The sequence below is a fragment of the Oryzias latipes genome, chromosome 21 (genome assembly GCF_002234675.1).
Source record: "Oryzias latipes chromosome 21, ASM223467v1".
Lineage (NCBI taxonomy): Eukaryota > Metazoa > Chordata > Actinopteri > Beloniformes > Adrianichthyidae > Oryzias > Oryzias latipes.
In genome coordinates, this window is record NC_019879.2 from 21,128,629 (window position 1) to 21,152,481 (window position 23,853).

Sequence of the window (23,853 nt, forward strand, 5' to 3'; positions counted from 1 at the left end):
ATGTAAAGTCCTCACTATAAACAACCTCAAAGGGATATTTTGATTCATTCACAAGTTTCTGAGTATTCCCCTAAAAACCTGCAGTCTGAGCACAAGCCCCTCCCAATCCACGGTAAGGGTTAGTGCTTAGTGGCAGAAACATTTAAGAAATAAACATAAACATGAAAAAAAACCATTGAGAAACCAAAAGTGTCAAAGCAAACCTGACAATGCAGACATTTCCATACACTGGGGGTAAATAACTAAATGAAGACAACTGTGAATGATCATCAACACAAACCTGGTGAGAGTGACAAGGAAAACAGAACATGACTAAAACTACAATTTACCAAACATCCAAGGGCAGAATCCTCACAGTTTTGTCCCATTTAATGCTGAAATATTTGTGAACCCAAATTTTTTAAAACAGGCATTAACCAATCAGTTGTTTTTATTTTTTGTGAAATCTCTCACTGTAATTTGTTGGTTATTTAAATTGGCATTTAATACAGTTGAGATTTTTTAAATATTTGCCGTATTAGTATGATCTAGATTGAGTTGTATTATGACAGTTTGAAATTATTTGAATTTATAAATATGTAAACTTTCTGATCAGTCTAGTTTTTCTTTATGAAGCTTCTCGAGACCAGCTTGAGTGTAAATTGGTGCTTTATGAATACAAATAACTGACACTTCACAGAATACTAATATTTTAAGTTATGAGAGGCCATTGACTATTTTTTTGTAGTTTTAGCAAGAAATAATAAGACAGACTTTAATATGAAGAATCACAAAGAATCACTGTTTTCTTGAGAAAGACAGATCCTTCATAAATGACATGACCAGATAAGCATGTTACCCTCTCTTGACACGATGCTTGTTCCTTTAATGTGTGTAAACTGAAACGTGCTGGTTAACTAAAATATGCATGACACAGACAAGAGTAAAATAGTCACTCCTTAAAGTGATACAATTTCAGTAAGGGATTACAAACTTTAAGTGGAACAACAAGAAGGAAAATGGTTATGACGGTATTTTATGTCAAGATACTTGCAAAACGACAAAAGCATGAATCAATGAACCGGTACAACTAATACTTACGTAGATCTGACCTTGTAGGGGATGTGGGGCTTATATTCTCGGTTGAGTTGTCACTTCCCTCGTCCACGACATGTTCAAAATTCATGATAAACATCATCACCACGCCTTCTTCGTTCTTCACTGGGATTATGTGAGTGCTGCACTGAAAATCAGACCCTGAAAGACACGCAGAGTCACTTTATGCTTCCATCTGTGGAAGGGTTTGTGGTCTTTGTGAAGGAAATTAATAAAGACCCACTCCAATGAAATGTGTTTTTGGTGTTTTTTCCCAAACATATTTAAAGAAAATTGAGTTCAAATCATTGTGAATCAGGAGCAGCCGAAAAAATGCTGTTGCAAAAAGTCTATAGCGGTGATGAATGTGATACAGTCGGCAAGTTCCTTGCTCCGCTTCTTTCTGATGCATCCATGTACGTCTTCGTTTTCCTCGTCTGAACTCGCTCAAAACTATAGGTTATGGCTGAATAGCTCCAATTTTGCTCGCCATTTTTATTGCACTGGTAATCTCAAGTTGGGGTTGTGTGGGGCTGTAAACTAGCTGGAGAGAATGTAAACAAAGGGATGATTAAAAACTGGGGAGCTTACTTCATGCTGACAGTCCCACCCCCAACTCAGAGGTGAATTTAAGAAACTACTGCCGCTTTGCAGAAACTATGTCCTAGAAAACGATGCTGGCTTTTTGATTTTGCCTAAAAGCAGTATAATCATAATTAAAAGACCACTGGGAACACTTTTACAGTATCATAAGATGATTGGAGTGGGACTTTAAAGTAATGACACAGTGTCAATGCACAATAATTAGAAATGTACTTTGTGTGTATTTGTTGATGAGCAAACAAAAGTTTGGTTAAGTCAATAAAACATCAGAGCCATAATACAATGATAACAGTAAACTAAAATAAATATAAAACAACAAACAATTAAAAAGAAAACTGTGGTAAATAGCAAATTACAGCTTTAGTTTTAGTTGAGTTAGTAAACTCCAAACATAATACTCTTATTTTTGAAAATAGTATTTTCACCCCACAATGTACCACTGAAACCCATATCAGAGACTCCCTTAGTGTTCTGTCTTTTTTACTTCTATCAAACATAATAATTTCCACCACGTGAAAATTCTATCCAGTGGCAGAACTGGCCCTTTGTCTGACATTCACTCAAGAGTTGTTGTGTTATTCATATTCACAGAGGACAATTATTACCAGTGTTCCCTGTAATGTCCTCCGGGCTCACAGACACCCTGCCAGCAGCATTCATTAGCAGCGGACTTGCTGTCTGACTAAATATAACAAGCTTGGTCTGTCTTAACATGCCAGAGTTGTTGGACAGATTTCTGCTGCAAAAAACCTCCTGTATTTCTATAACAGAATCTATTGTCAAAATCATTACCATGATAAAGTGTCTTTCATGGAATGAAAATCACTTTAAAAAATCCAAATTTAGTGATGACTTTTGTATTTTAACCATAAAAAGTGAAATAATGCCCCAATCTGACTGCGTGTCTTCTGTGTTGTCACTGTTCATAAAATTAAACTTTCCTTTGAGGATTGACTTTATTAAGATTATTTAATTGAAGGCTTTATATTTGTTTTCCTAAAAGAATATTAAGTGCGGGTAAATTTGAAATGTTATTATATAAGAGATATTGTTCAAAGTGGAAACTGAAAGTCACAAAAAAGACACATTTAACACATTTATGTGTGATTAGCCACCTTTCTATAAACTGTTAATAACTTTGCTGATCACATGGCACATTTCAAGCGTGAGGGGCAGAAAAAACCTCCCTGATCTTCTCTCAGATAACAAGTTGGCCAGAATACAAGATCACATGCTAGTTTAGATAAGTGGTGAAAAAGCTGTATTTGGAGCTCAAAGTAAAGACTGCACAGTTGTGTTCCTGTGGCGTCACACTTCCAGGAAGCTTTTCTTGATCTGTTTTGGTAGAGGTGACATTCAGCAGGGGGGCAGATGAGAAGGACCCCCATAGCTTAGCCTTTAGGCATGATCGTTGTTTCCCAATCTGTTAAGGTAAACCTTGGTCCAGAAATGTTTCTGCTGAGTTTATTATCTTGATTTAGTCAAGGTGTGCCAAGCCTCCTGCTAAATGACAGCTGGTATAGGCCACAATACCCCGACCCTAAAGAGGATGAGGCTTTTAGTGGTTAATATACCTTTTGATAATGAAGTCATTTGATATCTATTAACACTGGATTTGTTTTAAATATCTCACTCTATTGCATACAAAACTTAAAGAAAAACAGTTGCTTATGAGGTATACTGCTACATTTTTAGTTATTCCAGGTATTCATTAGTATTTTTAAAAACATCCTAAAAGCTTAAACATATAAATGCAGAACATATCATCAAGACTGATTAAAAAGGACATTCACAGTCTGCAATAAAAACCACCATTATTTTCAGTACAATGAAATAACAAATTGAACTTGACATCACCTATTAGTGCAAGAAGTAATGTTTTAAACATGCATTTGGCCTTTACACACTGTCATCTTGGAGTTTTGGAGGCTGAGGAGACATGCATAAGGTGCAATGGACCAAAAGCCTAGGAGCAATATGTAAAATCACTGGGTTAAAGGCACTTCTTTTCTATTTACACATAAAATTAGGCCTTTACGTGTTTTCAAAAGGTTACACATTTGGTGTTTGTCTTCAGAAAAAGGTCAAATAATCAAGTCAGGGTAAAACAGAGATTACTGATCAACCAGATGAACCCAACCAGAACAGTCAGTAGTTGTAATATTGGATGTGATGTCTTGTCATTGACTTGGGTGGTTACACACATCTGAGCAAATTAGATCATCAGTTGAAATGTGCGTTTCAAGACGAAAACCAGGCATAACATGTCGAGCAATCTCCCAGGAATTAGTATTATGGTAATTAAACAGCCCCCCCTAATTGGCCTTATCTTGACTTTACTGGAACATTGCAATGAACAGATCAGAATAGTAATTTGCTACTGCACTTACTGAAAAAGTAACATGCTAAGTCATGCATCAGTAAATAGTTTATAAATTTGGTTCAGGTGCTATTTGGGTCTTTGCTTTGATGTAATGTGTTGCTTGTGTTTATTTATTTTTGCGTACGGTATATACCGGGTTGTATCAATATATAAATATATGAATATATAAATATTTAAATATATAAATGTATAAAAATATATATAAATATTATATATATACATATATATTACTGTATGTAATCTATCTCTCAAAGCCAAAATTTGTGTTTCTTTAGTGTGAAACTTGTTCCTCTTAGCTCTTCCTGTTTTTCCCCCCTTTTATGTTATTTGAGTCATGTGATGTTTAGATGGTCTGTGACGTTTTCTTTTGCTCTTCTTCAGTGTGTCACAATTACACCTGTTTGAGTTTCCAATCATCTCAACTGTTTCCGTTTGGGTTAATTACTTCCATTCAGTACTTAAGTCTATGGTTTACAGTTGCTGTTGATCAGATCCTCTGTCTTGTAGCCTTTTGTGTCCTTATTGTTTAGGGTTTAGTGGCAATTAGCCTTTATCCTTCATTTTCAAGAGATGTTTTTAACTTATTTATGAAGGTGTTCCTGTTACTATCCTATCGATCTTTTGTTGGACCTTTAGCAACAATCTTCACATGAAAACTCAGTGTATTTTTGGATTTGGATGTTAAGAAATTAGCATTGGTATCAATTTTGTCAAAACCACAACAGCTAGAACCTTACATGATCCTCATTATATGATGGAACAAAACTGCTTTCAATTGACTCTATTGCTGTTGTCTAAACTGTTATCTAAACCAGGCTAAGTAATTGGCATCACGGTAAACTCAGTAGTCTTCCTTATCTCACTGCATCATACTCTTCCATTAGAAACATTTGTAGGCTTGAATATATCAAGCATCACTGACACAAACCATCAACGTCACATGGGGGGTTATCAAATCAAAGGTCTAAGCCTGTTCTCACTTAAAAATACTACTGACATGCAAGACAGGACAGAATTAATGGCTGCTGGAATATTTACAGTTCAAATGCTCACTAGATGCATCTTAGAAGAAGAAAGTCAGAGAGTAGTAAAGAATGGAATGGATTACTACTTAAAGCCGATATTCTTTATCGAAAAAGACCATTTTGTTCTCTGTCAGCATAGAGGAAAAGTGGTTAAATCATGTCCGTGGTACCATTTTCAAGGTTTCATTAATAAAGTTATTTTCCTGTTGGAAATTGTAATTGCTCTTTTGACATTTCTTAATTTCCATTGGGAACTAATGAAGTATTTTTAATTGAATTTCTGCATCAGTTCATGTGGTCTGGTGGCTTTCAGTTTGCTAGATACTAAACCGCCCTGATATGATTACTTCCCCTTTTCTGCTTGTCCTGCATAGACAAACTTCAGTTTAGTGTTGTTTTACCGCCTACCTTTGGTTTGCTGCGTTAAGTTGTTAACGCCGACAGTACAATTTGATCCATTCTTGATTTTTGATTGCAGGGTGATTGGACACCATCCACCCCATTCACTAAATTGTAACTATCCTTTTTAATACTAACACGCTTTGTTAAAAACATAACCCACTCACACATTACTCAAAGACCAGCAGCTCATACAATGGTTGTTTCCCTGGTGGCCCCATGTCCTCATGGAGTGGGAGATCCCTGGAATTTCTGGCCATGTCTTGGAGCTTGGTCAGACCTATCTTCCTATTTTTATTTTCTGTCCTGTAGAACACCTCTGGCCCTCGTCGCCACGTGGTCGGGGAAGGGTGGTCCTTCTCGCTGCCCTGTGCTGGATTTAATTGAGGTCCAGTTAATGACCCATCTGGAGATTCATGCGGGAATCTTTTGAGAGGCTAATTATTCTATGGGGTTTGTGGGCATGTTGCTCAAGACTCCTGGGCAATGGCAGGCCCCTCATCTAGGATTGGTGGAGCACAGGGACCAGTTTCTGTTTAGGCTGGGGCTTGCACTCCCTGGGCTCTCCTGCTCTCTGGGAGCTGGGACTCCTTTGGTCCTGATTTTAGGTAGCTGTTGTTGAGTTTTCTGGGGTTGAATGTCCCTTTGAGGGGGAGGTATCTGAGGACCCTCGGCTGTCACTGGTACTGTGCTATCTGCTGTGGATTCTGTGCAGGGCGTTCTGGACTTTTAAACATATTCCGTGACATTGTTGTACCTTTTCAAAAAAACACACTCATTTGAGCACAGGTGCCTCACCATTGGACCAACACAGATATTTGTATTTGTGCAATTTGGATACATGTTTGGCGTGTGTATGTGTACATATGTGCATGTAAATCAGTGTGCATATGTATTTATGTATGTGTGGCTCTGCAAAGACGTTTGTGCAGTTATTTGTGTGCGTAGTATTTATACATGCAACATTTTCTGAGGTGAAACAACACTGCAGGTACTGTTGAACTGTTGTAACACACTGCAGGACATCAGTTTGGTGAAAACAAACCCAGCTGTGCAAACACAGCTCAATATGCAAAATCAAATTATATACGAGTTTTTCGTCTTCCTTACTCAATGCAAAAATGTATTTAATGATTGCTTTACATTGCCGTGTACTGTAGCTGAATGTTGAACAATCATCACAAAACCAATAAAGACAAGGAAAATGAGTTACTTCTCTAATGATAGGAAATGAAGGAGCCGTGTTATTCAAAGGAACGCTACCCTTATTATTACTTTTGAAAACTTTGTCGTGGTTAACACTCTTTTTTTTTTGTCCCTTTACCTCAGAAAGCGTATCAAGTTTGTCATTTTTGTCTCAAAAATTAAAAAAAGTTTTAAATTGTTAAAATGTGAAAGTAATATGCATTGTGTGTATATTTATATTCTAAGGTAAGTTCAATTCCCTTTTTTTAAGACTTTTATATTGTAAATTTAATTTTAAGTCTGTGTGTTATGTTAAATTACATTGAAGTACCTTGCGTTTGCATTTTTTGCTTCTTCATATTTCCATTTTTATATTCCCCCCATTAACCTTGGCTTTTATAAATGAACTGCAGAAGTGTGGGTTAGTGTCCATTTAGAGTTTAAATCTAATTCATCATCTTTATCTCTTTCTTAACCTCAAAACCTCATGCTAAGACCAGCCATTGTTACAGCTGCCATTTATAATCAGTGTTGGGGTTACGGATTACAAAGCAATTTAATTACTTTTGTCAGTAACAGAGGAACGTACCAAATTACACTTCATATTTCGGTAATTAATTACAATTACTGGACTACAGAAACCCGACTTCCTTCACTACTTAGGTTTTATAGGTTCTGACATTTTCTCTTGGTCAAATGAAACGAGACGGAGGTAAATTAAAAAAGAAAAACAAAGATGGGATCGGTCAAAGTACAGATATGCCCTCATTGCTGCAGTCACATTGCTTTCCAACCTGGCTCAAAGATGAGACAAAAGAGATGCTGCAAGGAGTCTTCTCCTCCCAGAGGAACAGCAGGTGAGCAGCAGAGCAAAGACCCGCCCAGTGTAGTGATCAGTTGGTTGCGAATGAAACAACTCTAAACCGGCTCTTTGGTATGAAGGACAAGAGCGGACTCCCAGGAAAAAGACATTTTTTTCTATAATATTTCATCTTTTCTTATTTTATTTTTCTATCTAAGTTGCCTGTGACTGCGTCTCTGGTCAATATGAGTTAGCGCAGCTAAGAACTCTGCACAAAAGGCAGACGTGGAGAGAGAAACAGGTGAAACTCATTGTTATGGAATACCTAGAGTCAGTGAAAATGAACATGGAGGCATTAAATAGTTCTTTGTGTTCTCAAAAGAGTGGCTTTATTTTAAATTTGATAGATATGAATATAGGCATCACAGGTTTTCCCCCCACATTTTACTTTGAACAGTGGCATAGACTACATGTGTTTTTGTGTCATTTTTCACACTGTTGTCTGAATTCTAATAAAAGTAGGGTTATGTCTTGAACCGGATTCATATTTTTCACAAGGTCATTGCTTTAAAAAAAAGTTAAGTTAAAGACAAGGGGTCAAGTTTGAGCAAACTGTTTTGCCCTCGAGAGTTTGTATACAAGAGGAAAAATAGTAAAGTAACGAGTAGTGAATTATTTTTTAGAATAGTTAGAGTCAAGTAAATTAATTACAATTTTGATCCAGTAACTAAGTAAAGTAATTAATTACTTTTTTGAAGTATTTTAACCAACACTATTTAAAATGAACATCTCTGAGAATTTCTGCAGTTCCTACTGGTTATGGGGGTAGGAATGTCTATTATTTTCTTAAAAATGTGTCTTCTGTTTTCCTGACAGCCAAGAAATGTTTTTACAGATGTCTGAATAAATAATCAGCATGTGAGGGCAAGATCCTTTTTTCATAATGGAAATTATACTACATTATCCCATTTCCATAATCAATTATTAAAACATTGCTGCTTTATCAAGTGATTCTCTGGACTCAATTACAATGACCTCTCAAAGGCCAAGCAGAAATGTGCTGATTATGTATTAAAGATTCATACACACATATGGTTGTAGGAAATAAGAAATATTTTTTTCATTATCTGATCATTTCTGTACAAAAGGCTAAAACATTTTGTGGTTTATTTGGAGTTTACAATATTCAGTAAAACCGTATCTGCTTTAAGTAAAACTAGGAAAGGGTGATTTTAGGATTTGTATCCGTCTTTCAGTGCACTCTCCATCACTGCAGCCATTAAACACAGGCATTGAACAACTGTCTGGTACAAAAAAGCTTTCCTAATGTTATCTGACGTTTTTCTGCTTGCAGGCTATTCTGTTTAAGCCAGTGCATAACATAACTGGGGCATAACCTATCAGGACTTGGATACTCAGGGAGAAACCATGCAATCTAACCCTTTGTTGGAACCCTTGAGGCTTGTGGCCATATCTTAATATCTTCTTGAAGCTAGATAGCCTGGCCTAATTTCATCTTCAATCATCATCCTCAGAGCCATTAGGAATAACTAGCAGCTCCTGCAGCTCAGACATTGCTTCACTTCTGTTTAAATTCATCCAATCATTCTCTGCTTCATAATCTTAAATTCTGCTTAGCTTTCTACAACTGCTTAGTGAAAGAACTCATATGAGCAGCATGGTTTGGTGGTTAGCAATCTCTGGGTAATTGAGTTCATCTTGCATGCTTTTTTAGCCAAAAAGGTATTTTAAATTGAGTTATTTGGGTCTTTAGAGAGCTCCCGCCTGCCTCATCTCATGTCTTTTCAGTGCAACTTTACATCTGATCCTAACATTAAATAAGTGATAGTGAAATACATTAACTGTTGTATGGAAATCTTGTATGGTATCACACACTGAAACAACAAAAGGGCTTAACTCAGTTTGCCTGGGATTGCGCCATCCATTGTGAGGCAGAGCTCAATTGTGTAGTCTCACAGCCCACGCTGTAATTGAACAGGAAGTACCCAAAATACAATGATTTTGATCATAAAAATTATTAAAATTATTTAAATCACACAGAAATTGCATTTGTAGCTCAGATTGGTGGGGAAATATGATTGCATCTCTCTAATTCATCCTATGATGGCAGGTGAGGAGGATTTAGGTGAGGCACAGCTTCACCTGCCTTTCCTGACCACACATCTCTGCCTGAGTATTTTTTGATCACATTTAATCCTGAGAGCAGAACTGAAACACTCTTGAAAATTACAGGAGATTCATGCAGCAGAATTAAGAAGAAGAAAGATGACTTTTTCATTATGTGCACTTTAGATCTGCTCTGCATTTATTTTCATTCTTTTCCTTTTTTGTGTGTGTGCTCTGAATGCTCAGCACCTTTTGCTCACACTCCTGCTCAGAAAAAAATGATTTGATGGAGACCAAAATATAAATGTTTTACAAAAACCCTATAACTGCAAATTAATATTTTGTGTTTAAATGTGTATTTTATGTGCATGGGAGAGACTCCATTAAACTTTACAACCCCTCACTTAAGAGAGAGGTGGAAATTGAGGGGGTTTTTTTGTGCAAATTTGTGCTCTCTGAATTTTTGCGTTCTCTGCTTTATTTAGGCTGCTGGAAATCCCATTTCACTAAAAGAGTCATCCAGAAGGGATAAGTTGAGTTTATATCCATTGCTATGTTCAGACCGGGCTCAGAAACACACATTCGAGCGACCACTCCCAATTAAAAACCCTATGTATGCTTGTGCGGGCTACCACATTCAAAACTCTCATAGTTATAAGTCTGTTTTCGGGCTCTACATACAAAACGCATTGCCATTAAACACATGACAAAAGTTAAACCAGTTAAACTTCGACCAATCAGGGACTCTGCTTTTGTAGCGTCTTTTTTAAAACAGAAGTGCCAAGTGTTTAAAATTGCAAATGCACCAGTACAAGTAGTAGCACAAGTACAAAGTATAAGTCTTAACTAATTGGTGATTCATGAAATTGCACAGATAAAGAGCTTGGCACAGTTTGACCACACAAAGAAGTAGTAGGCCCAATCCATGACATAAAAAAACTAGGTAGAGCAATGCAGAGTAGGTCCAAGTGGAAAAGGGCTATTTGTCTGATTTGCCCCTGAGAGGCCCAATGATAGAGTGGCACACCTGATCTCAGGAGCTAAGCTGTTAGTGTTTAGACAGGAGGCTGCCTGGGGATTGAAGGCTTTGCTGGACTGGTACCCTGCCTCTTGCCCAGTGACAGCTGGGATTCATGCTAGCCTCTCCACAACCCTGAACATAATGAAGCATGGATGCATGGATGAATTGATATGACACTAGATGAGGAAAATTGAAGTGCAAGACACCAAAGACGGTTTACCATGATTAAAAATGAATATGCTCTTTTAGACTTTAGTCATCCAAGTGTTCTGCCACACACCTTGTGTACTGCAAGGACTCACTCTTCTGTCACTGGACCCTCAGCTGGAGCACTTGGCCCTTCGGTCCCCTTGGTGGGGAGGCACCTATGAAACCCTGCACCCACGCGCACCAAATGTTCCAGAACAGTCAGCTAGGCTCTCACTGTTATGTAGCTATTATCCATTTAGCTTCTGCCTGCTTCATGGTTTCAGCTTCCTTTTGTCAAGACTCATTGAGGTACAAAGTATTATTACACCCTGTGGAATGAGATAGCTTTAGAAAACTACTGACTGAAAGCATTTATCTCATTGATAATGCATCCCTGTTGGAAGACAATTGTATAAGTGGCATCTTCTCCAAAACTGCCTTTGGTTCTGCACGTTGAGATGAAGAAATGAGGGGGAATAAATAGTTGCAGTCCTCGAATAGCAGAAGACTTTGGTGTGCTCTCACGTTGTTCCAATACTTTTAATTTCTAAGAATACACATAAGCTGCTTAACTTTTTTTTGCCTTTTCAGTGAAAAAAAAAGGCCAAAGCTTTGTTGCTTTTGATGCCACGTGCCGTCATCAAATCCAAATCTTACTTTTTAAAAATCTTCTCATGGTCGTTGTGAATGGGGGAACAAAAGCAAGACTTTTGAGTCTCAGATTATATAAAAATACAAATTCTACCATCAAAACTTCCATGTACTTACTAAAATACTGATAAAAAACATTACCCCCAGAACACAAGAAATTATTGATTTAGTTTACACCTGAAAATATTGATGAAGATGAGGAGATAGTAACATACAGCAAAAGCATACGCTTTACGCTCTCAAGGATAGAGAAGTTAAAAGGTTTTAGTCAGCAGATTAAGGTTTTCATAAAATCCTAGTTTTTTTTTTCTTCAAACAAGGCCTTCAGTTGTTTTGGATTCAATAAAGATAGTAAAAGGACACAAGTAATCGGTTTATTTGATTATTTTTGGCTCACACAACAAAGGAGCGTTTTATGCAAAGGATTGTTTGATTTTTTTTTTAAATGGTCACTTAAATGGTGTGAGGAGGATATACATTGAATACTTTCAATTTCCAGCCATCAACTTCAATTTGTTGGCCGACTAGAATCAATAGGTTCATTGCTCACAAGGATGGCATGAATTTTTCATTCCCCTACAGCACTTGGAAAGCATGAATTGTGTCCTCCATACCAGTTAAATGCATTTACTCTGTAAGCTGCTCATTCCCAATCGCTGCACTGTCAGCCCTGACATCTTTATTCATGAGCACACACACTCGCTGCAAATACATCTGAGAAGTATTAAGAGTTGTGTCTCAAAGCTGTGATGCACCCCAGGGAGGATTGTTGAGACTGTAGGCAGAGATAATGTAAGATGGTCTCTCATTCACAACTCCTCAAACATTACAGGCACGTGACAGCGTAGATTTGCAGTAAGGGAGATGCAAACATCATGGAAGGATGGGGAATGAAAGGAAGCTGCTTAAAAATATCCTTTTATCATAAACTAAGCTGTTCTGCTCTCAATTTTATTTTTTATTTTTGCAGGTTTTTGCAAAAAATCCCTGTTAAGCAGTTGGCTCCTGGCTTGTGTGCCATTAGCAAAGCAAACAATAAATAAATAAAAAAGTATAAGAGGAAAGTGACCTGAATGCTAATAATAGATTAAACTTGTATCCATTGCTTGGATTTTCACCAAACTCACAATTAAAAATTAAGACCTCGGCTCAGAATTTTTGAATAAAATATTACTTCCTGCCTTCTGCTTTCACTCCTTAAAGGACTTTTGTGCTTGTATTTTGCCTTAGTGTTGCATTACCAATAAACACGGTTTTGGGGTCAAAATAAAAGTTCACCATGATTTGGAAAAGAATTTTGCAACTTATTCTCCCTCCCCACCATTTCAAAATGCACATGTTTCAGTTGGATCCATGTCTTCTAAAGGACATTCCAGATTCAATATCAAGAAGTCTGGAACTATGAGAAGTCAAGCAGTTCATGCCAAAAATGGCTCAAGAAAAGTTATCTTTGCAACCAGCAAGTAAAACTCGCATACGTGTCTGTTTTAGGTCCCACTCCAATCATATATTAATCTATTGTAAAAGCGTTCCCTGGGTTTTAATAATAATTATGCCCCTTTAAGCCAAAATAAAAAAGGGTTTTCTAACGATTCACAGTGATTTGAATAAAGAAATACACAGATATAAATTTTGGGAAAATGTTAAAAGAACATTTTAAAACACCAAAAACATGATTTTCATTGAAGTGGGTCTTTAAAACACAGAAACTTAAGGATATTTAGATCAGGCTTCAATGGACGTTGAGCATTTTACCTGTATAGCGATGCAACTATAGATATTTAGTTTGTTAATGCTACTTTATGAAGAGCAGCTATGTAAACTTTTTTTTAACCCTTTAACTGCCAGCTTAACCAAACAGTAGACCACATTTAGAAAACATCCATCCATTTTCCTAACCCACTATATCCTGTCCCTGCTACTGTTGGGCAAAGTCAGAGTTCACCCTGGACAGGTCGCCAGTCCATTGAAAGTCACACAATCACTCCCACTCACACATGCACATGGGACACTTTAACAGAGTAACAAATTAACCTATGAAGCATGTTTTTGAATTGCTGGTGGGAGCAGGAGTGCCCAGAGGAAACCAATGAACGCACGGGGAGAAAATGCAAACTCCACACACAAAGGTCCAGGCCTAGATTCAAAGCAGGGCCTTTTCACTGTGAAGCGAGAGCAATAACTGTGCAGCCCAGATTTACAAAAAAATATTTTTAAACATTGATTCTGTGAGTAACTCCCCTAAGACGATAGGCAGCCCAAGGAAACATATTTAAATTGATTTTATCTTGGATGAGTAGTGTAAAGGGTTAAGGAGTGTTTAAACTGGAGTCTCCTGAAAAAGTAGTGTTCTGTTTGTTTTTGAATAATCTGTGCGTGCACATTTCTGTAGGGATGATAAATGTGCTTCGTTTCACAGTTGGTGTACCTTTAACCCTTGTGCTATCCTAGGCACTTTAACGTTGGGATTTGGGTCATCTAGACCCACTAGACAGTGCTCTAAACCTTTTTTCTTCAATGATTTGTGATCTTCACTGGTGTCCATGGATTACATGAAATCTTTCCACCTTTATCCACCTTTGTCATGGTAGGGAGAACACGTCAAAGTAAGGGTGGGGTCATCTAAGATAGCACAAGGGTTAAACTAAAGGTAAGCCTTAGATAATGAGGACAATTTTACATGTAATGTGTTAGAAGAGCTAGTGAAACAGTTTAGCATGAAGCTGCAGAACAATTCAAATCTCCAGTTTTTGTTAAGACATCTCCCTGTACCATTTTCTGTTTTCGGTACAGGACAATGGCTTCCACTTCATAGCCACTTAGTAAAAGATTAGGTTGCAGCTTTTTATTTTTTAAACAAACCAATTATAAAGAGCTGGCTTCAATTACAGCACCCAAAATTGTTGGTTTTACACGGGGGCAGACCAAAAAAGAAGCAAAAATATCAGTCTATGACTTTTTAAACCAACACAATTAATCATGCCATTGTAAATACACGTATGTGTCACTTCAGATAACTTTAGCATGTTATGGGCGTGGTAATTATAATAATACTTTATTTGCACGCGTCAGATTTGATCTAAATCCCCTCAAACTGGTGCTATTGTACCAATAAGTCCCAATGAGTGAAGAGGAAAAGTGATCCAGGGGTGTAAGGTGTGATTTCAGCTTTTCTCTGTGCAGAGCCGTGCTCCTGTGAGACCACAGCAGGAGGTGGTCAATCCGGGGATTTAAGCCACTGAGTGGAAACATTATATTAAATTTCTCTGACTCCGGATTGCTTTCTCTGCTGTGCATCATTCATGGCCAGACATTCATACCCTTTAAACCACAAACCCCAGTACATTTTTCAAAGCTTTCAAAAACCACATTTATAGAAATGATAATAGTAAGTGATCACTGTGTACAGCAGATGTGAACCTTTACTAGAAATAACTAATCGAAATAATTACAGAAAAGTAAATGCACCTCAAAACAATCTAGGAAAACTGGTAGGTCTAAACATAGCAAATTTCTATTTTAAAGTAATTTAACTGATAAAAATTCATTTTTTGCAAAATTCCGCTAATAATTCATATCTCTATTAAATATTTATCATTTCATTGACCTAACGGTTAAACCCAAAATTGTGATTTCCACAGCTCTCTCATGTTCACTGTTTGCATCAGTGGTTTAAAGATGAGCATGATTGTTGTTCATTCAAAGAAGAAAAGACTTCAAAATCTGAGCACATCAACCAGCGGCTGATGTCACAATTTCAACATCTGTCTTTTTTATGGTCTCTTACTGTGATCATCGCTTCCTACACCCAATCGAACTTTAGAACCCCGTTCATAATGAATGACCCGACCCAGCTTTTATTGCTTTTTTTCTCTCCATTCCACTAAATTATGCATTTATATGTAAAAAAGAAAAACCAAGAAGCACAGTTTATGCAAATGGATTTTCCCTTGCATGGGTAAATAAAGGCATGCTTATTTAGTGGGCTTAAGACCTGAAATGATAATAGTTTAAAGACAAAAAAATAATTATTTTTATTAAGATGTTGACTGTAAATCACATTATGGCATTTATGAACACATTGGGTTCCATTAACAGGTACTGTCACAATAATAGAAACAGATTTAAAAGACTATAATTGTGAGTTTACCTGTACTAATTTTAGTCCAATAATTTAAATCCTGTGCAAACTCTTTTGCAGGTGTAAGGATGCAAAATATTATCACGTGTATCAGTATAATGCCTCAGAAAACTAACAAAAACCACGGAATGGATTTCTTTACCCAAGATGTTTTCCTACCCTGGGGTAGGAAAGGTGGGGTTTGCAGCTTGTAACTGACTCTGGGTCGTTAGTGTGCAAGTGACAGGCCGCATCATGAAGCGGAGAGTGAGAGTAGCTGCAGCAGCCTGGTAAGGCTATCCTCTCTCTTTGCAGCTCAGTCGTCAACAAAAGACTCCTCTCACCGTCGAGGCTTGGAGTGAAAGTCACCATTGTGCCATGTCAGTTACTCACCATCCTTCCGGTGGTAGGTGATCTCCACTTTGCGCTCCTCAGACCCAAGCACAGCCTGAGTCACCTGCTTGATGGCATCCTTGTCTGTCAGGTCTCCATGAAGGAAGTCACAGGTGCAGGGCCTCTGCATGATATCTGGCCTGGAGAAGCCTGTCATCTCACAGAAGCCATCGTTGCAGTAGATTATAGCACAATTTTCCACCCTGGCATTGGCTATTATAAATTTTCGGTCTGCAGGAGAAGAAGAAATATGAGAAGGTTTCTTAAATGAAAAATTAAGATGGTTATGGCGCTAATCATTCTTAAACTATTTTTTAAAAAAAAGTAAATATCTACCAAAATCACACAAAACTGATTTTAATTTGATATTGAAATAAGTTGATGTAGTTGGATGAATTATGAAAAAATGTAATATTTATTCACATGCGCACAATTAAATAAATAAATCCCAAGATACTTACTTTGACCCTCGAATTTCCGAATAATTAATCCAAGGAACGTGTTTTGTGGCGCAACGTGACCTCTTCTTACAGGCATGATTATTTAAAGATTATTTCCAGATCTCCAGTAAAAGCGCCTTTACAAGTAAATCCCGAAGTTGCCAATGTTGTCTCTTTGTGCCGTTTCCTTGACCATGCTCGACGCGCAGCGCACTTTCCCTCCTCAGACTAACCTGCGCACTTGGTCGCGGACTTCTTCAGCCCGCTTGGGTGCCCGTGCGTTTAAATGCCTCCTCGCCGAGTAGCACGGAACCGGGGAGGTTTGTGTGGCTCAGTTCGCAACGCATTTCGTGTCGAGGATGGATGGGATCCAGACGCGCGCGGTTGTGCTGTGCTGTGCGCTCGCAGTGGGCAGCGGTTAATATGTCAAGGGGAGTGACGTTGCTCCCAGCGGGCTTATGCGCGCTCTACCTCGGGTACCCCCCTCCTGTGTCACTGCTGCTGCAGCTCTTCCAATGCCCCCGTGTGAAAACACCCCTCCTCCTTCTCCTCCTCCAGGGAGACAGACTTCTTTAACTGGAGAGCCAAAGCAGATTATCACAACCGAAAAAGGTACATTAAAGCGTCATCTTTTTGACTTTGGAGTGGATTTATGTAGTTTTACTCATAGTCAACACTGCTTCACTCCGTTGTCATCTGTAAGCTCTTCATGGGTTTCCCTCTAAAACACAAACAGGGATGGGCTGGAAGTTAGTCAGGATCATTGGAACATTTGGGTTCTTCTTTATTCGGCTTTCTCCTGTAGATATGGTGTGCTGGGATCATTGTCTTGTGATATGACCCAATTTCAGTCGAGCTTTAGCTGACAGACAGATGGCTTCATGTCAGAGTCAACAGGGCTTTGGTGTACAGATGAGTTCACCGTTTGCTCAATAAAATCCAAGTTGGACTGGTCCAGTGGCCTCAAAAGAAGCCCATATCATCAGTGCACTGCCTCCATGCCTGAAGCTGCTGTGAAACAAAACAACAAAAATGTATGATTCAAATATTCATTTTAGGGACCAAAGGATGATATTTACTGAAGTGTTTTTATTTATTTAATTAATTTAATTTAGCTTCTGTCAAAATCTGACAAACTGTGTTTCCTGTCTTCTCAATTTTGTTTTAAATTTATGGAATTGCTAAAACAGTAAAAATACATAGACTGTAAACTTTATTGGACCAAGACCCACTCCAATTAAATTTGTGTTTTTTCTTTGGTGTTTTTAACACTCCATCTCAGAGGCATATTTCCGATAAACTCCTGCTGCTTTGCAGATACTATGTCCCAGAACACAACACAGGTTTTTAAAATTTTGCCTTAGCATGATCACAGTTAAAAGACTAATATATCAAAAATGATTGGAGTAGGACTAAATGCAGTTTTCATGCAGCTGATGACTTTTTGTCCAAGAATCCCCATGTTCACAAAGTGTAAACTTTATTTCTTTGAGGAAGGTAATTGATCTAAATCTAAATGATGCTAGAACAGATTGAGATATAACTACTGAAACTGTTTATACTGAAATTAGTATGTAAATACTTTCAATACCTGATTTGTCAACCCCCTGACCTTACCTTTATTGGTGTGAAAATGTAAAAGAAAAGTTATTTTTCAAATGTCCAAAGAGGTTCTACATTTTAATCAACGGAAATTAGTGTTAGTAGTAGATTTGTCGAAGAGTAAGGTGCAGTCTCTTGGTTTAGTCTTTCCGTGGGAAGTTTTTTTTTTTCTTGTTTCAGCTCTCAGAATTTTTTCTTTTCTCCATCAATTTTTTTTTTCAAGGATTTTGAAGCACTTCATTGGATATGTAAGCAGTTTTTAAAGATTAAAAACACAGCATTAACTATTGATGGCCAGTATCACATTCTGGGAATGTAATGAGTTGGATCGCTTTTCATTTTTTTGACAGAAACAGTTTTTTAAATCACAAAGTCATAAACATGTGTTATTTTGTAGGGAAAGGTATCCAAACCACTTTTGATTCATTTTGCATTTAAGTTCTGCCATTTATTCTGCCCAGATGACAAAGGATGGTCCTTAATGTCCCAATGTTGTTTGCCTAGTCGTGAGTGATCACCAATATGTATGCTAAGATGAAAAAAACTTTGTTTAAAATTGGTTTATTGGTGCTAATTTAAGTGCTTTTCTACAGACTTAGAAACTTTATTGTAAGTAAAACAGCCCATTTGGAGGAGCTGTGCATTTATCTACGGTATGTAGAATGTGCAAAAGGCTTTCTGCTTTGTTGAGTACTTCACTAATTAACATACATCAGTGGACCAACATTTCAAAACAGCTGTCAAACATCCTTGTTTAACCCAGGGTTATGTGCTGGACCTTATTTTTGAGACATACTTCTGTGAATGTTCAATTTGTAAATTCTATTTATATGCCAATTTTCTGATGTAACTTTCTTTTTCAGGTTAGCTGGAGGTTGTCTTAGTGAAATTGAGTGTATCTTGTTTTTTCACTGCTGGATCTCTAATAAAGAAAGGTTTAAATAATTTACCATTGTAACAAGTAAAACAAAACAAAGTTGTAAAAACTCAGAAGGACTTACGGAGGTAAGTTATAGCATCTTACTACTAACCAAATACATATTTGCATGGGTTCTAAGAAAGATGGTTTAAAGTTTTGACTTAGTAAAACGTAACATTTTTAGTCAAAAAACATCTGAAAAGATTTTATGGTGTTTGCATTAATGATGAAAGCGTTTAGAACCATTGCCATTTTTCTTGTAATTGGAATTTACAGAATAATCTTTAACTAATTCAAAGCTCAGACACGTAACAACAACAACAATAAACCACACAGGCTTCACTATATGGTGCTCATTGGGGCGTAAAAAAACGAATGAACTTAACCAAAGTTCCACGACTTTATATCAATGAGATGAGTCAACAAAATAGTTTCTGTTTTTTTTTAAGTGAGACTTTTTCACCAGACATGGAGTGAAAGCTACATTCCAAAAAACCCAAAGTTAACGTACAAACAACTTCCATGAAATAGGCAACAATACAGCAACATAAAACATACTGCTATTCAATATGAAAAGGGTTATATAAATAAGGATTGATTTTATATTATCTTTTCACAAGGAAACATTTCACATGTGGCTACTGTTGACCAGTAACAGTAGCAGGATGTTGTCACAGGACATGACATCACTAATTCTAACTAGCTTTACTGACAAGGACAACATAATTGAAAAACTATATTAAAGGAGGTCAAGCATTAAACAAATGTCACAGCTGTGTGTGGTAAATCTTGACTTCCCTGACAGAAAAAATACGAAGAAACATTATCTATCTAAATGAAACCATGAGGGCAAACCCACTGTTTACAACTTTGTATGTGAACTGAAGAACTTTGGAAGAAGGCCTAATTGACACAAAATCCAATGAAGTGTAGGGTGATTCTGCCAGTAACATCCACCACTACGTTGTTTATTGTCAAGCACAGAGTGGGAGGAGTGATAATTTGGGCTATCTTTTAAGCTTTGCACTAACATGACTTGGTTGCATCCCTGAGCTAATAGTCACCTATAAAGATTTTAAATCAACCAACTTTTCTTTTAATCTGATACAACATGTCAGCTCTGCCGTCATTTCAACTCATATTTATAACCTTTGTGTTTTACGTTTTGACCATCAAAAAGGCTGCACAAAAAATTGTTGTGTGGTCTTAGTGCTGAGGGAAGCAAGCTTTTTGTCAAGCCAGAGGTTACTTTGACAAAGAAACTGTCCATGGTGCTGCAGTTTCAGCACCACTTTTTTATTCTTTGGCTGTTGGAGAAGAGACATCCACCTTAATAATGTGCAGTTGAATCCCTGCAGCCTTTTTCACACTTATGCACACATATGTGCACATACACACACACACACACACACAAATTCTTCCTGATTTTCAAGAATGGTTGCACAAACCAGCTCAAGTGCATCTAATCTATGCAGACTGCAGCCATGTGGTGAACAAATAAAAGTGTATGCAGAGTGTAAAACCGCACTAACAGTTTTGAAACAGCTCCAGTGCTTTAGCCTAAACTTATCGAGCAGCATCTGGCCAACCAAGAGTGTGAACAATTAATGCACATAAATCAAAATCTAATACAAAGATCATACATATTTCATAAATAACATTCATCTGTTTGTATTTTTGGTTCTCCAATCCCTGTCTCTTCAGTAAATAAAAGCAAGCAAATTTACTAGAAAATATATGCATTTAAAATACAAGTCGAGGGTCATTTAACTGCCTCTGTAGAATGCATTTGCAGTTTTAGGGATGTCGTGATGGACTTTTCGGTTGTTGGGAATATGTCAGGTAAGTGGGTCACTTAGTACTTCTACTGAATAAATGGAAGTCCCTGACCAAATCCCACTGCCAATCCCTAACAAATAAGCTCCCTACTCAGGTTCTGGAAGTGGTTTAGGAAAGGATTAAAGCTTCGCTGTTCTGGCTCCCTCAAACGACTGTCTGGGTGGACAACCTGAAGTAGAACCAACATTGGACACATTACACTGCGCGAAAAGAATCTAGCCACAGGGGTTGCAAGCCAGTTGCCTCTGTGCCGGTCCCAAGCCCGGATAAATAGAGAGGGTTGCGTCAGGAAAGGCATCCGGCGTAAAAATTGCCAAAATAACCATGCGAATCATCCACAACACTTTAGACATACCGGATCGGTCGAGGCCCGGGTTAACAACGACCGCCACCGATGCTGTTAACCTACAGGGTGTCGGTGGAAATTTGACTACTGTTGGTCGAAGAAAGAGGGGAGGCAGAAGGGTCCGTGGCCAGAGAGAGAAGGGAAAAGGCAGGAACATAGGTTTGAGAATAGGGACTCTTAACGTTGGCACAATGACAGGGAAAGGCAGAGAGCTGGCAGACATGATGGAGAGAAGGAAGGTAGATGTACTGTGTGTGCAGGAGACAAGGTGGAAGGGCAGCAAGGCACGTAGTATTGGAGGAGGATACAAACTGTTCTATCATGGTGTTGATAGGAAGAGAAACGGGGTAGGTGTGATTCTGAAGGGGGAGTTTGTAAACAGTGTTCTAGAGGTGAAAAGAGTCTCAGACAGGATGATGAGCCTAAAGTTAGAAATTGAAGGGGTGATGGTGAATGTAGTCAGTGGGTATGCGCCACAGGTTGGCTGTGAGTTTGAAGTGAAGGAGAGATTCTGGAGTGAGTTGGATGAGGTCATAGAGAGTTTTCCCAGAGGAGAGAGAGTTGTTATTGGAGCAGACTTTAATGGACATGTTGGTGAGGGCAACAGAGGTGATGAGGAGGTGATGGGCAGGTTTGGTGTGAAGGAAAGGAATCTGGAGGGACAGATGGTGGTGGACTTTGCGAAAAGGATGGAAATGGCTGTAGTCAACACTTACTTCCAGAAGAGAGAGGAACATAGAGTGACATACAGAAGTGGAGGTAGGAGTACTCAGGTGGACTACATCCTATGCAGACGAGGTCATTTGAGAGAGGTTATTGACTGCAAAGTGGTGGTAGGAGAGAGTGTAGCCAGACAGCACCGCATGGTGGTGTGTAAGATGACTCTGGAGGTCAGGAAGAAGAAGAGAGGGAAAACAGAAAAGAAGACCAGGTGGTGGAAGCTACAGAATGAAGAAACTTGTGAGGAATTTAGGCAGAAGTTGAGACAGGTCCTGAGTGGTCAGGATGAGCTTCCAGATGACTGGGAAACTACAGCAGAAATTATCAGGGAAACAGGTAGGAAGGTGCTAGGTGTGTCATCTGGAAAGAGGAAAGACGGTAAAGACACTTGGTGGTGGAATGAGGAAGTACAGGACTGCGTCCAGAGGAAGAGGTTGGCTAAAAGGAAGTGGGATGTAGAAAGGACTGAGGAAGGTAGACAGGAGTACAAGGAAGCGCAGCGTAGAGTGAAAAGAGAGGTGGCAAAGGCCAAACAGAAAGCTTACGATGAGCTATATGACAGGTTAGACACAAAGGAAGGAGAAAAGGACTTGTACAGGCTAGCCAGACAGAGAGACAGAGATGGGAAGGACGTGCAACAGATAAGGGTGATTAAGGACAGAGATGGAAAGGTGCTAACAACTCAGGAGAGTGTACAGAAAAGATGGAAGGAGTATTTTGAGGAGCTGATGAACGTGGAAAATGACAGGGAAAGAAGGGAGGAAGATGTGGTTGTTGTGGAGCAGGAAGTAGCAGAGATTGGAAAGGATGAGGTTAGGAAGGCTCTGAAAAGGATGAAAAGCGGAAAGGCCGTTGGTCCTGATGACCTACCTGTGGAGGTATGGAAGTGCTTAGGAGAGACAGCAGTGGAATTTCTAACGAGGTTGTTCAATAGGATTTTAGAGAGTGAGAAGATGCCTGAGGAATGGAGGAGAAGCGTTCTGGTTCCGATCTTTAAGAACAAGGGTGACACGCAGTACTGCAGCAACTATAGAGGAATAAAGTTGATGAGCCACACAATGAAGCTGTGGGAAAGAGTAGTGGAAGCCAGGCTTAGGAAGAAGGTGGAGATCTGTGAGCAGCAGTATGGTTTCATGCCCCGTAAGAGCACCACTGATGCCATTTTTGCTTTGAGAATGTTGATGGAAAAGTACAGAGAAGATCAGAAGGAGCTGCATTGTGTGTTCGTAGATTTAGAGAAGGCGTATGACAGGGTGCCGAGGGAGGAGCTGTGGTACTGTATGAGGTCGTCTGGAGTGGCAGAGAAGTATGTCAGAGTAGTTCAGGACATGTATGAGAGAAGTATGACGGTGGTGAGATGTGCTGTAGGTCAGACAGAGGAGTTCAAGGTGGAGGTGGGACTACACCAAGGATCAGCTTTGAGTCCTTTTTTGTTTGCTATGCTGATGGACAGGCTGACAGACGAGGTAAGACAGGAATCTCCCTGGACAATGATGTTTGCGGATGACATTGTAATTTGCAGTGAGAGTAGAGAGCAGGTGGAGGAACAGCTAGAGAGGTGGAGGTTTGCTCTGGAAAGAAGAGGCATGAAGGTCAGTCGTAGTAAGACAGAATACATGTGTCTGAACGAGAGGGATCAAGGTAGAAGCGTTAGGTTACAGGGGGCTGAGGTGAAGAAGGTGCAGGAGTTTAAGTACTTGGGGTCAACAGTTCAGTGTGATGGGGAGTGTGGAAAAGAGGTGAAGAGGCGAGTGCAGGCAGGTTGGAGCGGGTGGAGGAAAGTGTCAGGAGTGTTGTGTGACAGAAGAGTGCCAGCAAGACTCAAAGGAAAGGTGTACAAGACAGTGGTGAGACCAGCTCTGCTCTATGGGTTAGAGACGGTAGCAGTGAGACAGAGACAAGAGGCTGAGATGGAGGTAGCGGAGATGAAGATGTTGAGGTTCTCCTTAGGAGTGACCAGGTTAGACAGGATAAGGAACGAGTACATCAGAGGGACGGCTCATGTTGCCTGTGTT

The 23,853-nt window shown here is 38.7% G+C and overlaps 1 protein-coding gene across 2 annotated transcripts in view; it reads right to left on the bottom strand.

The window, feature by feature from the left end:
• The window catches only part of LOC101175693 (potassium voltage-gated channel subfamily H member 7), a 43,813-nt gene extending 26,900 nt beyond the window's left edge, over positions 1 to 16,913 (bottom strand). The window contains exons 1-3 of one of the 2 annotated variants that reach the window (XM_011489738.3): positions 16,434 to 16,910; positions 15,973 to 16,203; positions 1,081 to 1,236 (exon numbers count right to left, since the gene is read on the bottom strand). In XM_011489738.3, coding sequence (XP_011488040.1) covers positions 1,081 to 1,236; positions 15,973 to 16,203; positions 16,434 to 16,509 — 463 coding nt within the window. In that variant the 5' untranslated portion in view covers positions 16,510 to 16,910. Of the gene's footprint in view, positions 1 to 1,080; positions 1,237 to 15,972; positions 16,204 to 16,433 lie in introns of both variants that reach the window. The other variant, XM_020713009.2, reaches the window with a different exon arrangement.
• Positions 16,914 to 23,853: the final 6,940 nt, after the last annotated feature.